At 53.2% G+C, this 17,824-nt stretch overlaps 1 protein-coding gene across 5 annotated transcripts in view; it reads right to left on the reverse strand.

The window, feature by feature from the left end:
* The window catches only part of RFX2 (regulatory factor X2), a 90,376-nt gene that overhangs the window by 14,564 nt on the left and 57,988 nt on the right, over positions 1-17,824 (reverse strand). For 4 of the 5 annotated variants that reach the window (XM_049639724.1, XM_049639723.1, XM_049639721.1 and 1 more), the window contains one exon: positions 4,782-4,856. The exons of the other annotated variant lie outside the window; for it this stretch is intronic. In XM_049639724.1, coding sequence (XP_049495681.1) covers positions 4,782-4,856 — 75 coding nt within the window. The remainder of the gene's footprint in view (positions 1-4,781; positions 4,857-17,824) is intronic. 5 annotated transcript variants of the gene reach the window in all.

Below are 17,824 nucleotides of genomic sequence, written 5' to 3' on the forward strand. Positions count from 1 at the left end.
TGAAGGTGGCTGGGGCTTGGCCACCTGTCTCATCCGCTGGTCACCGAATATAAAAGTCCTAGTTGAATTCTTGCCTTATTGCTTGGGCTGCTATTTCTTTGCCCCCAACCAGGACTTCCGCATCCTGGGGCGGTCAGATTGTACTAGAACAGGCCAAGAAGGAGGGGAGGATTTCCCAGACACTCCTTCCTCCTGCCCCTTTTCTTAATTGGGCTGTGAAGCCCCATGGAGGGTACCTCACCGCAGCCACTGAACTGACTTCACTGGCCGCGACTCTGCTGCAAGCCAGAGCCCTCCCCAAGGGCGGGGCCCATGGCATCTCCTGCCCTGCCCCTTTCCTTAGAGCTCTCAGGCCAGATGTCAGCGGCTACACTTCCTCCCCGAGGTAGGGGATGTGTGCGGACAGAATGGTCTCTGTTCCTATTGCCAGGGTGGGGGGGGAAGGGGGGGGAGAATGGAGTGGCCTGAAGACCGGGCACTCTGGAATTTGCTGTGTATTTTCTCTTAGTAAAGCTTTTTTTTCTTTCTTTCTGAGAAAACAAAAACAAAACAAGACACGGGACGACGGACCGACGGACTGATATATCCGCGCGTCCCTGACGGAGAGATTGCAAATGCAAACGGGACGCAATACCGAAAGGGCTTACGTGCGAGGTTTTGTGCCCAGGCCAAAAGGCAGGCTGAGCGAATCCACAGCAAGTCGCTGTCCCCCCAGAGCTCAGCCTCGGGTCAGAAGGGCGGGAGCCGGCCACATGGAAAGTCAGGTCCCAGCGGAGCCGCCTCCTTGGTCCCCCCTCGCCCCGACCCCTCTTCCCTTGGTGCTTAGCTGCAAAGTCAGTGAGTAGTTCGCCAGCGTGGCAGTGCCCTCTGACCCCAGGGCGCACCCTCCTCCCCGCCCTGAGCACCCCTGCCGCCGGGGCTCTGGACGCGGAGCCAGGTGAGGAGGGGCTGGCGTTTGAGGGGGTCCTTTGAACCCTGAGCTTGTCTTCAGAAGACGTTCCCCCTCTGGAGCTGGCAGGCACACTTTATCTAATGTGTGTCTGCCCCGCGGGATTGAGAACCCCGGGCGGGTCGAGATGGAAGAGGCTCTGTCCACATCTGCACCCCAGGATCCTGACGATGCCCCAAGAAACACGGAGGCACAGAGGGGGGCCCCCCCGTGTGCGGGAAGCCGAGAGCGAGGAGGCCGAAGACTTGTCTCTCTGCCACCCCGGGCAGGGGGGCGGGGGGCACACGGTGCCGCGTCTGAGGGGTCCTCTGGGGCCGGAGAGGGGGTGAGGCCAGACTCTGGGGGGTGGGCAGGACGGGGCACCGGCTCACGTGTGTGAGGGCACAGGACTGGCTCACACGTATGAGGAAGTGTCGGGAAGGATGCTCGCTTCACCTCGTCACTGCCCCTGGCCCCGTGTCGTTGACGTTGGAAGGGGACCTTTTACTTGGGTTGGTATGTGGACGTTGACATCGACGACGCATCGGTAGCTCGACAACAAGTTCTTCCCAAGTCGATGTAACCCCAGAGAGAATGGACCCCGCTAGCAGCCCCCCAAAGAACGGTCAGTTACACTCTCTCTCTCTTTTGCGCTGAGGAGGTACCCAGAGGGAAGCCGTTTCAAGTGACCAATGACTCGAGTCATGAGGGAGCTGAGAGAGGGCGCCATGGGGAAGCATTCTAGCGAGGGAACAGCCTGTGCAAAGGCTCTGGGGCGGCACGGCGCCTGGTGCAGTGGAGGAACAGTGAGGGGCCTGTGTGGCTGGAGACAGAAGGAGGAGGGGAGGGAGGGAACAGGGCAGGTCGGGCAGGGCCCCAGAGGCTGTTTCGATGACGCAGGCTTCTACTTGGGAACGTGACAGGGGGACCCGGAGGCTTCTGAACAGAGAAGTGCCGCGATCTGACTCTGGTTCCAGTAGGACCACCCTCACAGCTGCTGCGAGAAGGGCCTGGAAGCTGGGCGAGGGCAGTGGCCAAGGGCTGGCTAGGTGGTGGCCGTGACACTCCATGGGAGAGATGGTGGTGGCGGGGGTGGGGGGGTGCTGGGGGGGGAGCTTCGGGAGAGGCGGGGGAGGGGGGGGTGCCCGCTGGGAAACAGCCTTTCCCCCAGGGAGCCAGGGTGGGGTCAGCAAGCCGGTGACCATCCCACGGAGCCGCCGATTCCGGCCAAGCCCCAAGCCTGGCCTGCAAGTTACGCCTGGTCATCACACCGGCCTGCAGTCGGCCACCAGCTGATGGCCAAGTGCCCTTTGACGATCTGTTTCTCCGTTAAAAAAAAAAAAAGTCATATAATCTGAATACACTTAATCTAACAACAGGTCCTCCTCCCAGGGTTGGAAAATAACAGTTCACTGCAGTGGACCACGGCTGTCCCCACAGGACAGTGACTGAGCCACCGGTGTGTGTGGGGGGGGTCCCTGAGTGGGGGTGTTGTTCAGTGTGGGGATCTGGCTGAGGGGCAGCCCTGGGAGAAGCCCAGGCCCCTCCCCTGCTCAAGGAGGGGGACCTCGACCCCAAGTTCCTCTCCCGGGGCCAGGCGCGCACGGGGGCTGCCTCCAAGCGGTGGCTGCGGGTGGGGAAGGCGTTTCCGCCCCCAGGGCCCCGCTTCACGTCCTTGGAAACAGCTCTCCCATGTTTCCTGCCACTAGATCTGCCCGCCCCCAGCTCAGAGACCGCTTGAGGCCCCCCTTCTCCCGTGGGCCTTTCAACCCCAGGCTGGAAAGTTCCTTCCACCTGCACACCCCCTGGTCGCGGCCCCTTCAGGGCATCTTGGGGAGCTCCAGGGACCGCGGCACTGGCTGCGTGTGGAAGGCGCAGTCCAGCCTCCCAGGCTCGGGGCATCTCGCCCGCCCTGCCCAGCCTACGACGGCGCTTCGAGAAGCCAACCCTGCAGAGCGTGACAACCAGTTCCGGCTGAGGACTCCCACGGCGGGACTGTGTGCACACTCACGTGTCAGCTGGGCGCACGTTCTCACACACGCTTGGCCACTGTGCTCCCTGGAGTGAGATTCCCTCGTTCCTTCTGCTTCCTATTCAGCACGGGTCTGGTGGGGGTGGGACGGCACGACCCAGGCTTTCCGACACGGGTCGGCTGGGAGGCCACCAGGAAAGCGGGTCCGTGGGGCCCAGCCCTCAACCAGACTCCTATGCGCTGGGGCTGGGCTGGCAAAGGAGCGGGACTCGGCCAGTGTCGCCCAACACAAGAGCGCCGTGGGCTGCAGGCAGCCGTGGTGACAACCATCATGAGCGAGCGTGGGACACACGGGCCCCACCTATCGGCCGGGACACGTTCCCTCCCTCCCTCCCTCCCTCCCTCCCTCCTGGCTCTCACATCTCCCGGGACGAGCTCTAGGTGGGTCTCTCACTCCGGTGTGCGTGGCTGAATCTTCAGAAAGATCTTATTTCTAGTGTCTGATTCTAGGCCGCCAAGCCTACACCCTGCTTCTCGCAGCGCCTGATGCCTGAACGGGACTCAACGACACACGGCCAGGGAGGCACGGACGCGGGGCGGGTTTCCTGCTGGGAAACCGACGGGCAGGGAAGCAGTCAAAGCAGCCTCCTTCCAAAGGAAGTGTTAGAAGCCGGAAGCACCCCTGCGGCCAGAGACAAGCGGCTCATGCATGTCCCCCCAACGTTTCAAATCCCCCCGCGAACCCCGCCTGCCCGGGGCTCGCGCCCCGTGCGCTGCCTTCCGCGGGGCCGACCCGGCGCTGGGCCGGCAGGCCGAGTCACGGCCACGCGTGTTCGCGTCGGGGCCCTGCTGAACAGGGCTGCCGTTGCGCAGCCTTGGCCACGTGGTGCCTTCCGAGTTGCAGACCGAGGGGTCTTCTCCCCCAGCTCGTCTGCAGATGCTCCCCTCGCCGGGCCTGCCCGCAGGGCTGACGTCATCCGGCAGGAACGGGCGACGGGGAGGGCAGGAGCCACCTGCTCTGGGGGTGGGGGACACTCAGCAGGGTCCTGACGCTTCGATTCACTTACGGCTTCAAGACAGCGGGTGTGAGGCTGCTCTTCCTTCCCGTGACCGGCCCTCTGAGGCCCTCGTCACGCGTCCCTGGGGCGGCACAGCGCACCCGTGCCGAGCCACCCACCTGGAAGTGTCTGCACCTTCCCCGAGCGCGGTTTCAGCCCCACCGTCACTGCCCTTTCTCGTGCCCTGTGTGAATGTCGGCCACGACCAGAGCCTTGATGGGGTCGTAGTTGGGCAATAAAGACTCTTAGCCGGTCACCTCTGCCAGTCCCGTCCCGCCCCGCGCAGCTGCCCAGGGACAGGGACGCTGGCCGTCTCCTGGCGAACAACCTGCCATCTTGGTTTCCCCGGAGGGAGGCGAGGGAGGTGGACCCTACAGTTAGAACAGGCAGACGTTTGCTGGTTTGCACTTTTCTCAAATTGCCTGTTGGTTTGGTTTTTTTTTTTTCCCCCAAAAAATCTGATCGCAGAAAATGCAGCTAAGAGTCACCGTGGCACCCGCTTCTCCTGTTGTGGCCACCGCTTCTCTCCGTGTCACTTTACTGGTTCTGCCTCTTTCCTGCCAGGCACTCGGGGAGCTGCGGCACGCGTATCACACATGTTAGTCCCACCGCCTGCCAGAAGGGGCGGGTGCTGTCACCAGCTACCTTGGCAAGTGGAGACTCCTCTCCCTCACGCGGGTGAAAGGCATTCTGGCCGGATGTGGAGCCCTAGATTGGTGGCCCCCCTATCTCTCATGTCACGTCACGGTCTTCGCTGGCTTTTAAACTGTCTGTGAAGGTCACGAGCGCGGCAGGGCAGACTGCCAGATCGACACACACTTACATGGCTGTTGAGTAAACCGCTTTTGTGTGAGGTGATCCCTTCGCTTTTTTGGAGGTTTTCGATCGCCATTTCAAGCTAAAGAAAATGTGTGCAGAAACAAACAAAACAAAACAAAATGGAAAAAAAAAAAAAGGAAATCAGATGGTTAGCATCAGCCAAGATTTGTTTTTATTAATATCCAAATAACGATTTAAGCGCCTACAAAATAAAAACCAGGCTGGACACAGGCAGGGGGACGGTTAAGTTGTGAGTTCAAGCTGCGGCCGGGAGTGTTATTCCTGCCATGCAGGCGAGCCGGGCGGGGGGGGGGGGGGGGCACAGGCAGCAGGATGAGTTGTGCTATGAATGCTGGCGATTGCGTTGTAACACAACACGTGCACACGCAGAGCACGACCGCTGAGCCGAGGCGTAAGTTCACGTATAAGCAAAGCCAGAACCATGATTGCCTGCTGCTCCCCTGGACCCGTCATCGTCATCGGTTGCCAGGGAGAATCAGCTGTCTACCCAAGGGCGGCCAGCGGCGCTGACTTCCTGGCCAGCCTGTCCTGTCACAGAGCTCAGAGCCTCCCTCCTGGATGCTCCAGGAAAATAGCAACGAGGCAGGAGACCCTGGCCCTGCCATTGGGAGGCGTAGGGGCCACCGGGCATGTCAGAGAGATAAGCTCCTGAATGTTGAATGAAGCGTGGGCTGGGCAAAGAGGGTTATACAGGGAGGAGAACGAGTCGCAGGGGCACGTCACGTGAAGCTAACAGCGGGCCTTCCTGGGGGAAGGGGCTTCTGAGTTGGGTCCCGAGGACTTCCTGGAGGCAAGGAGCTGAGGTGGTGCAGTGGGTCGACGCACAGGAGGAAATAGCCGGTTGTGGGCGGCTCCCACCACATCGGTCCGTGCTGAATGTGACTTGTGCACGTCAAACGGAAACTGAAAATCTGCTGGAGGCCACCACGCAGGCCCAGGACTGCAATGGAAGGAAGTAAACCTAATGCGCTGACTTTCCTCAAACACGCACGGAAGGCAGACCTCAGTGATGCTCGTGCAGAGAGCAGGGGGAGCACGTATTTCGGAAAGCGCAGCTGGACGGGGCTCCTGGGGCTGAGTGCGGGAGCAAGAGGGTTACTGCTTTGCCCATCACCTCTTTTGACCGCTGTGTGTGTGTCTCCGCTGTCCTCACTGTTACCCAACACTGTGCCGGACGTTCTAGCCGGGGGGGTCAGGCAACAGTGAGGAACCAAAGGCATCCGTATTGGAAAGGAAGAAGTAACGTGCGGATAATGTGATCTTAAATACCGAAAATCCCGAGGGACCCACCAAAGCACTGTTAATGCTGATAAGCAACCCAGCAGAGTTGCAGGTTACAAGATCAATGCCCACAAATCGGTTCTGTCTCAACAATGAACAAGAGGCGAACGAAATAAAGAAACAGTCCTGTCTGCAGTAACGTCAAAGAAAATCCAATACCTAGGAATGAATTTAACCAACAAGGTAAAGCATTTGTACGTTAAACTATAAAACGTTGTTGAATGAAATTAAAGACCTAAATAAGCAGAAGACATCCTGTATTCACGGGCTGGAAGACTTAATATTTAGATTAATACTCTCCAGGTTGATCTATAGACTCCAAGCAATCCTTATGAAAATCCTCTAGTAAACTTCTGACTGCTTTTTCAGAAACGGACAAGATGATCGTAAAATTCGTATGGCATTGCAAGGGACCCCGGATAGCCAAAACAATCTTGAAAAAGAAGGACAAAGTTGGAAGGTTCACGTTTCCCAGTTTCAAAACCTACTACAAAGTTACAGTAACCAGAACAGTGCAGTACTGGGATAAGGAGAGACATATAGGTAGATGCATACGGACCAGTGGGGTGGAATCAAACTTCCAGGAAGAGTCCCATGTATCTGTGGTCAACTGAGTTTTGACGAGGCTGTCAAGAGCATTGAATAGAGAGAGTAAACTTCCAAACAAGTGGGCTTCCACAGGCAAATGAATGAGGTTGGCCCCCCACCTCACAATATATACAAAAACAACTCAAAAATGAATCAAAGAGCTAAATGTAAGAGACACAACTGTAAAACTCTCAGAGGAAAATATAAGGTAGTCACGTACAATAAGTTTATCTTCATGACCTTGGATTTGGCAATGGATTTTTAAAATTTTTATTTATTTATTTATTTTTGAGACAGAGACACAGCATGGGGGGGGGGGGGCGGTGCAGACAGAGAGGGAGACCCAGAATCCGAAGCAGGCTCCAGGCTCTGAGCTGTCAGCACAGGGCCCGACGCGGGGCTCGAACTCACCGACTACGAGATCATGACCTGAGCCGAAGTCAGACGCTTAACTGACTGAGCCACCCAGGCACCCCTGGCAATGGAGTTTAAGATATGATGCTAAAAGCACAAACAAAAGATTAAAAAAAAAATTCTTTACAAAGATAAATGGGACTTTATCCCACAGGATGGGAGAACGTATTTGCAAACCGTATTTCTGATAAGGGTCTCGTATTCAGAACGTATAAAGGACTGTCACAACCCAACAACAAAATGGCAAATGACTCAATTAAGAAATGGGCAAAGGACTCGAACAGACCTGTCTGCAGGAGGCACATGGGAAGATACCGAGCATCATTAGTCACTAGGGAAACACAAGCCCAAACCACGGTGACACAGCACTTTCCCACGCACTGGTACGGCTACTAGAAAAGAAAGAAAGAAAAGAGAAAGGACCCTCACACGTGGCCGGTGGAATGTAAAACGGTACAGCTGCCGTGGAAAACAGGCCGGTAGTTCCTCAAAAAGTTGCACAGAAACTCAGTTGAACTATTACGGCTCAGCAATTCCACTCCTGGGTACACAAATGTCTGTAGCGGCATCATTCATAATGGCAAAAAAAAAAAAAAAGAAAAAAAGGAAAAATCCGAGTGTCGGTCACAGACGACTGCATATATGCATCCAACGTGGTATATCTATACAATGGAATGTTCCTCGTCCACGAAAAGGAATGAGGTAGTGATACACGTTTACAATGCGGATGGGCCTCAAAAGCATGACGCTCAGCGAGAGAAGCCGGTCACGAAAGCCCAGGTAGCGTATGGTTCCATTTACGTGAAATGTCCAGAACAGGCAAATCCATAGGGACGGAAAGCAGACTAGCTGCCTTAGGCTGGAGGAGGAGGCAGTGGGGGGCGGGGGAGGTGACTGCCGATTGGTCAGGGTTACCAGTTTACAGCGTGTTTCCTTCTAGGGTGATGAGAATGTTCTAGAACTACTAGATAAAGTTAATGGTCGTACGGCATTGTGACTGTACTAACTGCCATTGAATCGTACACTCAAAAAAAATTTTTTTTAACGTTGATTTACTTTTGAGAGAGAGACAGGCAAAGCGTGAGTGGGGGAGAGGCAGAGAGAGAAGGAGACACGGAATCGGAAGCAGGCTCCTTCCAGGCTCCGGGCTGTCAGCAGAGTCTGACGCGAGGCTGGAGCCCACGAACCGCGAGATCGTGACCTGAGCCAAAGTCGGAAGCTTAACCGACTGAGCCCCCCGCGCGCCCCTGCATTGTATACTTTTAAATGGTTAAAAAGATGCATTTTATGTTACGTGAATTTTACCTTGATTTAAAAAAATATACAACCAATTAAAAAACCTATTGTTCTCTTGCGATTTGAATGGATCTTTTGCCCACACGTATGGTTTTTGTAACATCACACACTGGTACGTGGAACATATTGGCTCACCGAGTTTCCGGATGTTCCAAATGATGACGCGCTTCACTAAACGCTACTGAAAATCGCATTTGTTATTATCACTACCAAGCTCATCAGAAGGATACCAGGTTTTCAAAATTCGAAGTTTTCTTTTTTTGGTTGAAAATTTACTGGCAACCAAATTAATCCCCCCCCCCCCCCCCCGGACCCATCCGCCTCGTGTCGTGCTCTGCTCTCCTTTTTGAGAAAAATGCCTGCCAAATCTTCCAGTCTGAAAACCCCTCATTTGTCTGTTATTCCTTCAAGCAAACACTGTGTTTCGTGACAGAAGTGGCTGGTGCAGCTCACAGTCATCTGCCCGGCGGCTCTTCCTTAGCACAGTCATCACACTTTGGCAGAGAAGTGCCTTTTGTCACCCAGAATATTAGAAAGGACTGGGGTTTCATACAATGACTGTTTACTGCTTCACCGGGGACCTTAGGTGAACCGTAACAGCAAGTTGCAGTGCGGAATTCGCTGCTTCTCTTCTCTTTTTCGCTGTGAGCGCAGGGTGGTGCAGAAGCCGGTGGCTTCTGGGAGAGTCTGTCGCCTCCGCCTTGCTCGAGCCTGCGTTTGCGCCCCGGGGGCGCATCGATGTCGATTTTGCACAATCAGTGCAAACGTCAGCACTGGGAAAGCTGGCGACAGACTGATGGCTTAGTATTATTATGAAAACAGTTCTGACCCGGTGGGCCCCCGGGCCGGTCTTGGGGACACCCAGAAGAGTACCAGACGTCTTGAGGACTGCCTGCTAAAAACTGTAGAGCTACGAGTATCGAGAGTATCGAGCATCGTGGAAAAGCACACAACTTAAGGCTGGCTGCAGAAGACCATCCTGAAGAACCCATAGCTATTAAATAGGGTCCGCTCAAGCCCGCGGGTGCAGAGAATTAATTTGACGCACAGTGGAACCTCCCCCAGGTGTTCGTTGTGTTTTGAAATAAAAACGACAGTTGGGGTGTCTGGATGGCTCAGCCCTTTGAGCATCTGACTCTTGATTTCGGCTCAGGTCATGATCGGAGGCTCGTGGGATCGATCCCTACATCAGGCACCGTGCTGAGCTTGGAGGCTGCTCGAGGTTCTCTCTTTCTCCCTCAGTCTCTGCCCCTCCCCTGCTCGTTCTCTCTCTCTCAAAATAAATAAATAAACATTAAAATAAAATTAAGACGTCGGGTAAACATCAGAAGGCGATAAAGAAGGTAAGGAACCCCCCGCCCAAGGTCAGAGGGGGAGGTTAACGCCCGGCAGGCCGCGCTGGAGGCGCAGTGCGCACGCCGGTCCAGCAGAGGGCGCTGCGGCGCCACCTCCCAGCCCCGCGCGGGCGGCCCTACCGGCATCTGCGGAAAAGGAGCATCTCGCGGTTGCAGCCCGAGTCTTCCTCGCACACCTGCAGGGGCGACTCTCGCTGCACAAGTACAAACGCCTTATCCGGTCCGCTCAGTGGCTGGCGAAGTTAGTGTCTACTCTCTGAATACGCTTAACATAGAGGCTAATTTTATGTTTGCCTGGAGTTTAATCTCCAGCAAGGAGGGGCCAAGGGTGGCCTCACTGGAGCCCCACCCCGCCCGGGGCCCAGGCAGCTTTCCCTAAAATCATTTGTTTTTGAACTCCCAGCACTTTCCTTCCATCTTGGCATTGTGCATATGCTGATGCGTCCATTTCTTGACTCCTCGGGAGCTTAATTTTTATTTTTGATTCGGTGTAATGCAGCACATACTCCTTTTGATTGGCCCCCTAAACATCATTTTTTCTGCTACATGAATTATTAACAGAATGCCAGGGGAAAAGGACACATGCTTTGAGGGCTTGTTCAGAAGGAGGGCAGAAAAAATACATAAGGATTCGCGATCAAAGATAAAAGAACCTGACGTAACAGCAGGTAGCGGTCAAGTTTTAACAGTTCCCGAGTATATTAAAATAAGCCAATTATTTAGAAAATTCCTCTCCTTTCATGTGTAATCCTAGCAAGATTCTTCCTGATTCAAAGACTGTACTGGTGCCTCCTAAGGAGGCATGAGTGGAGGTTCATGAGTGTATGCCCACGTGGCCATTCCACTTATAACAAAATAATCACATTAAAAGGACATGCCGGGATAGGGGTCGCCCCTACCAAGGGCCAGCAATGACCACTGTTGAAGTGGCCCCGGCATCTCCAGACGGGTCTGCCAAAATCTGACATCAGGACCATGCCTCCGGGGGGTTCTCTGGAAAGGCCAGGGAGGAGTGGGGACGGGACAGGAACGTGTTAACCCTGCATCCTCAAATGTAGCCCAGTTATGTGACCATGAACGGAGGAGATCAAAGTTTAAATGCTTTAGGAGCAACCCTTTTGAAAGAATCTCTAAAGAAAATGGAGAGTCGTTTAAAAGGAAGAGACACCGTTGGACTTTTGAGGGCAAGGATATAAAGCCCAGAATTCTGCCTGCAGAAAGGATACGGGGCCCACAGCGAAGGGCCAGGTGGGAACGTGGAGAGAATTTGGGGCTCACCGCTGGGGAAGGAGGAGGCTGGCTTGGGGGAAACAGGGCATTTTAAATCTGTTTGTCCATTTAAAAAAAAAATATTTTTTTTAACGTTTATTTGAGACAGAGAGAGACAGAGCATGAATGGGGGAGGGTCAGAGAGGGAGACACAGAATCTGAAACAGGCTCCAGGCTCTGAGCTGTCAGCACAGAGCCCGACGCGGGGCTCGAACTCACGAACCGCGAGATCATGACCTGAGCCGAAGTCGGCCGCTTAACCCACTGAGCCACCCAGGCGCTCCCGTTTGTCCATTTTTATTTTGCTCATTAAACATGTTAAAAACGTGTAAGTACTATTATACATGCTTGCCGCACAAAAATCTGATTATGCCAGAGATGGTCTCCACTTAGGGCCAGGAGGCGGTGGGGCCACAAGGTGCCCCGGGCACCAACCTTAAGGAGGGGCTCATTCTCAAGATCCTGTCAGGGCAAGGGTGGCACGTGGGGGTGAGCGCCTCCTTAAATTTGGTGCCCTGGGCACCTGGCCTGGCCCATCCCGTTCTAGCCCTGCCTCAACTTCTCCCCGGCACCCGACTTCCCTACGTGGGAGGAGAGGCCTTTACCAATAGCCTGGTGTGGGTCCTTTCAGGTGCATTATATCGGACTCACATTTCATTTAATGTTTTTTTTTGGGGGGGGGGTTGTGTTAGTTGGGGTTGTGTTAGGTATGATTACCTTTCTGAGGCAGTTCTTACACATCAAGGGCTGGCAAGCTTTTTCTATAAAGGGCCAGATAGTGACTGTTTCGGGTTTTGTGGGCCAGTCTCTGTCCACAACTACTCAACTCTGTCCTAGGAGCTGGAAAGCAGCCACAGACAAGTGAAGGAAGGGGCGTGGCTGTGTGCCAGTAAAACTTTGTTTAGAAAACCAGGCAGCCGGCTGGATTTGGCTTTGGAGCTGTGGTCTGCTGCTCCCCCTGCCCCACGATTCTACCAAGAATTACACATTATGGGTGTTTTAGACTATTGTCAAACTGTTTTTTGGTGAACGATATGGGTATAGAGGTGATGGTGGTGTGGTATTGTGAGTGATTCCATATTCCAAAGCGGTTAATCTTATGTGACAGAAATTTTGCCTTAAGAAAAAATTAACAAATAAAAATAAATAAGATAGGGGCACCTGGATGGCTTAGTTGGGTAAGCATCCCACTCTTGATTTCTGCTCAGGTCATGATCTCACGGTTCGTGGTTCGAGCCCCGCTTCCGGCTCTGCACTCACAGTGCGGAGCCTGCTTGGGAGTCTCTCTCTCCCTCCCTCTCCCTGCCCCTGCCCTGCTGGCACTCTCCTCCTCACTCTCTCTCAAAAATGAATGAACTTTAGGGGCGCCTGGGTGGCTCAGTCGGTTGAGTGACCGACTTCGGCTCAAGTCACGATCGCACAGTTCGGGGGTTCGAGCCCCGCGTCAGGCTTTGCGCTGACAGCACAGAGCTTGCTTCGGATTCTGTCTCCTTCTCTCTCTGCCCCTCCCCCACTCAAATGCGCACACTCTCTCTTTCTTGCTCAAAAAATAAATATTAACAAAATTAAAAGATAAATAAAAAAACTTAAAAGACTTAAGAAAACTTATAAGGTAACATATGCATGTGGTTAAGAATTCACTTGGGGCGCCTGGGTGGCTCATTCAGTTGAGCGTCCGACTTCGGCTCGGGTCATGATCTCACGGCTCGTGAGTTCAAGCCCCGCGTCGGGCTCTGTGCTGACGGCTCGGGGCCTGGAGCCTGCTTCTGCTTCTGTGTCTCCCTCTCTCTCTGCCCCTAACCCACTCACATTCTGTCTCTGTCTCTGTCAAAAATAAATAAACATTAAAAAAAAAAAAAAAAAGAATTCACTAGAAGGAAAAGGTACCTAAAACAGCAAGCCTCCCTCTTCTCTTGTCCTTTCTGTCACAGAAACAGTCTTTCTACTGGTAATCATTTTTAGCAGCTAGCGTGTTTAGTTCTTATAATTCCTAGAACTTTTAACAATAGACTCCTACTTCTTAATCAATTTTTAAAAATTTTAAACTTTTCCTTTGGAAATAATTCCAGACGTACAAAAACACTGTAAAATTGGTGCCAAGAATTCCCGCAGACCCTTTCCACCAGCCTCCCTGAAATGTTAGCATCTCCCGTGAGCACAGAACCAGGTCTCACGTGACGTCAGCACAAGGACCAAGACCCAGAAATCAAGCCCCACTCACCACGCTCAGCCAACCGAAAGGGCTCATTAGAATGTGACGGTCCTTGCACTCCTGTCCTTTTTCTGGCCCGGGATCCAGTCCAGAATCACACGCTGTGGTCATTTTGCATACACAGCCGTGAGAGAAAATACCAGAAAAATGAGAAATGGGCGGGGAGTGGAAGAAGCTTTCATTAGACCAACGACCCATTTGTCCACAGTCGCCCTTGACCTCCCACGTGGGTTTGTGTCGCTCTGCACAGGAACAACGGCTTCTCCAGTAAATTAATTGAGGCTTTTCAGAATAAGCACAGAAGAATGTTGCCCAGGATGACATTCACATGGTTTACTTTTGTCACTAGAGGAGACCAGAGACGGAAACCTCAGATCCGTCTCAAAGCGGTGCTCCTGAGCAAACGCGGGTAGTGTTCCCCGCCTTTACGGAGAAATGCGCAAAACCAGATTCAGAAGTGATGATGTCGGGGGCGCCTGGGGGGGGGGGGGCTCAGTTGGTTAGGCGTCCAACTTTGGCTCAGGTCATGATCTCACGGTCTGTGGGTTCGAGCCCCGCGTCGGGCTCTGTGCTGACAGCTCAGAGCCTGGAGCCTGCTTCGGATTCTGTGTCTCCCTCTCTCTCTGCCCCTTGCCCGCTCACACTCTCTCACTCTCTCAAAAATAAACATTAAAAACAATAACAAAAAATTTAAAAAAAGGGTGATGATGTCATTGAATGTTTGTCCAAACCCACAGAAGGCACAGCACCAGGCATGAACCCTGATGTCAACTAGGAGCTTTAGTTAATAATAACAGTGTGTCAAGATGGGCTCACTGGGGTAACAAACCTGCCAAACTTACCCCAAATGCTAAGAAGGGAAACTGTGTGTGTGTTGGTGGCAGGGGGGCTACGGGGATTCTCAAACTTCCTGCTCAATTTTTCTGTAAGCCTAAGACTGCGCTTAAAAAAAAAAAAAAAAAAAAAAAGGAGTCGGGGCGCCTGGGTGGCTCAGTCGGTGAGCATCGGACTTCAGCTCAGGTCATGATCCTGCGTTCATGGGTTCGAGCCCCGCGTCGTGTTGGGCTCTGTGCTGACAGCTCAGAGCCTGGAGCCTGCTTCAGGTTCTGTGTCAGTTTTGCTCTCTGTCCCTCCCCTGCTCATGCTCTGTCTCTCTACCCCCCCCCAAAAAAAGTTAAAAAATTATTAAAAAAAGGAGTCCATTAAAGAAAAAAGTGATGATAAGTATTTTTTTAGTCAGAGAAAAAAGTGGATGCGCTATCGGCAAAATTCCTTCATCAAACAACGCGCGCTTGTTCCCAAAGGGTCTGCTCTGGCAGTTGGGCAAAAGCTCTGATGTGCAGAGGATGAGGGAGCTTCTAGCAAATGCTTGCGATGCGTGTGAGGTCGCTGTGCAGTTAAGGTGTTCCGCATCTTCACTGGCAGCCTCTAGAGAAGACGTTTTCGTGCTTGGTGATCCATCGTGAGCTGTGACCTGTGTGGGTGGCACACCGGCCCCGCGGGCCACCTGGAAGGGTCACCGTGAGACCGGGAGGCCAGGCCACACAGCGGGAGCCACGGGCGCTCCATTCACGGTCTCCCCTGGCCTTGACCCAGCACAGATGAGCTGGATGGAGTACCCGGGATTCGGCTTTTCTGAACTCACGTGTGCCGGTCCTCGGGGCCGAGAGGCTCGCTTGTGTGTTGAAAGCGGGAGCTGAGTCTCTGATGACACCAGTACAGAAATTCCTATGACTTCAAGGGACGTGTCTCCGGGGTGTGCGTTGTGGAACTTGAAGCCGTCGGTCCGGGGCCCGAAATATCGCCATTTCTCATGTTGGAAAGGAGATCTCAGGGTTTTCGAAGACGACTCAGTGTCCCAAGGGACTGGGCTGCCGATCCCCACTGGCTTCTCAAACCCAGCACACGAGGGTTTTCTTCCTCTGGAGGAGGAAGCAATCACGGCAGTCTTAGGCGGATCTCAAGTCTTAGGCACATTTGAAAATCACAGCAGGTGCCACAAAGCTGACGCCAGTTCTTTCGGGGGGGGGGGGGCAGAATGCGACCAGAGCAAGCTCAGAGCCCGCCTGACGCCGTTCTCCGAGGCGACGTCACTTCTCACCCTTCTGGCTTCGGCGCGGCACGTGCTGGAAGGCCAGCCGCGTGGCCCGGGCAGACACCATCCCGATCTCTGACGATCTCCGCCGCTACCTGTGAGCCAGGACCCCGCTTTCCTGGAAGCTAAGAGTTCACAAAGACACCACCCAGAGGGGTCAAGTGGGACTTGGCCACCGGGTCGGCTTACCCTTCAGTAGGCCGGACCTAGGCCCCGATGAAACACCGCGATGGCAGGTTCCTGCACGGACAGGAGTGCTGTGTTTTTACTGTGAAAACTGGCCGGACCGTTTGCCTTCCTCAGTCCCCACGGTGTGGCCCACGGGGGCCACCCGATTGTGTGGCATGACTGCCTGCAGCCCGAGAGCCCCGCGGGCGGAGGGAGCGGCAGGGTCTCCACCCTGGGCGGCCCGAGGGCCCCCGGCTCCCCGCACCCTGACACGACCCAAAGGGCCAATCCTGGGCTGGAGTGGCAGGGGCAGGCCTCTCGGGGGAGAACCTCTGTCGGGTGTGGTTGAAGAAAGTGCAGCGCTAAGCGGCTTTATCGAAAACTCACCATTCGGGCAACTCACTTTTCAGTTTTACAAGATACCAATGAAATAACTGAGACTCAAGAAAATCCACCACGGAAGTCGGAAACCTCTCCTCAAGGCCGCAGGGTGATTCCCTCCAGCCTCCACCTCTGTTCTCGGAATCAACTCAAAGTCCCAAAACTCTGATGGGCAAAGCTGGCAGGCGTCAAGGGCTGGGGGCAGGAGCCTCGGGTTAATTCTGTGCTTCCTGGAAAGTCCCACAGATCCCTGCTGCAAACGTGTGACATGTTCCTGTGCCAAAACAGGTCGATAAACAAGCGAGCAGGCAGGGTCGGGAACCAGATCGTCTTCTGGAACGATCACTCTCCGGGGCTTGCATGGAGAGGGGTGTCAAAACACAGCCCATTCCTGGATTCCCAACTGGTTTAAAAACACGATTCTTCTGAAGCGACCGGATGACAAACCACAGTGGCCGGGTGGCCTAGGCTCTGGGCAGCACATATGCTTGCAACAGGATAGTGTGGACCACTGAGAACGCTGTAGTTTCTCAGTAAATCTGTGACCCGCGACCCTAGTATGTGCTGCTATTACGTACTGATGCAATTTACTAACATCCAACCTGTCAGGCTCATGACAGTTAACGTGGTCTGTGAGGAATGCTTTCTCATCAGTATCCGCTCTAAACTCACATCCCTGCAGCCAGTCCTCCGAGGGAGTATACGTGTGGTTGCAAGTGGCCACCCAGGCCCTGCTGGGACTGAGCGGGGCGAGGTGCGAGCTGGTGAGCCAGGCCCAACCCCACCCCACATGCTACCGCCTCTAGAGAACAAGTGACTTCTCTCCACCCTGTCCACAGAACTGGGTCCTGGAGAGCACTCCGGACACAGAGGGCAGCAAAACCCGGGAGGGGTGCTCTCTGATGTCAGTGACCCCAAAGCACATCAGGACCAAAAGGACAGGGATGAGGCAGGAACATCACCTTCTATTTTAGGAGGTTAGCCCCACACCAAGAGAGGAAGTTACTTCCTAATTGACGATCGGTCAACGTAATCTGTCACAGGAGCAGTCTATAGAAGAAACACTCATGGTCATATCAACGAAGAAAAAGCATTTGACAAAAGTAATATTCATTGATGATAAGGACTTGCAGAAAACCAGGGATGGAGGGGAATTTCCTCGATCTGAAAAAGGGCATCTATGAAAACCCAGAGCCAATATGACACTTAGTGGCGAAAGACTGAAGATTTTCCCCTAAGACTGGGGACAAAGCAAGGATGTCCACTCTTGCCACTCCTGTTCAACACTGTACTGGAAGTCCTAGCTAGTGCAAAAAGACAAGGAAAAGGAATAAAAGTCATCCAGATTGGAAAGGGAGAAGTAAAATTGTTCCCACTCGCAGACAACAAAAGACTCTTGCAGCTCTTATAAGTGAGTCCAGGGAGGCTGCAGGATGCGAGGCCAACAGCCAAAAATGAGCAGTTGGAAACTGAAATTAAAAATCAATACCATTTATAATAGCTCCAAAAACATAAACTATTTAGGCATAAATCTAACAAAATATGTACAGAATTTATATGCTACAAATTACAAAATGCTGACGTAAGACATCAAAGATCTAAATAAATGGAGAAAACATACTATGTTCATGGATGGGAAGACCCAACAGAGTAGAGATGTCAGTTCTCCCCAAATTGATCTACAGGTCTAATATTGTTTAATCAAAATCTCACTATGAATTTTTTGTAGATATAGACAGACTGACCTAAAACTTATATAGAAAATTCTAAATTTATGTAAACAGCCAACACAATAGTGAAGTGAGAGGAAATGCTCTACCCAATCTGGAATGGAAAGACACTCTAAAGACTGGGAGAACATATTTGCAGATCACATCTCCGACAGGGGACTCGTATCCAGGATATATAAAAAACTCTCAACCCTCAACAGTACGAAAACAAACCACCCAGTTAAAAAATAGGCAAAT

This window comes from Panthera uncia, chromosome A2 (genome assembly GCF_023721935.1).
Source record: "Panthera uncia isolate 11264 chromosome A2, Puncia_PCG_1.0, whole genome shotgun sequence".
Classification (NCBI taxonomy): domain Eukaryota; kingdom Metazoa; phylum Chordata; class Mammalia; order Carnivora; family Felidae; genus Panthera; species Panthera uncia.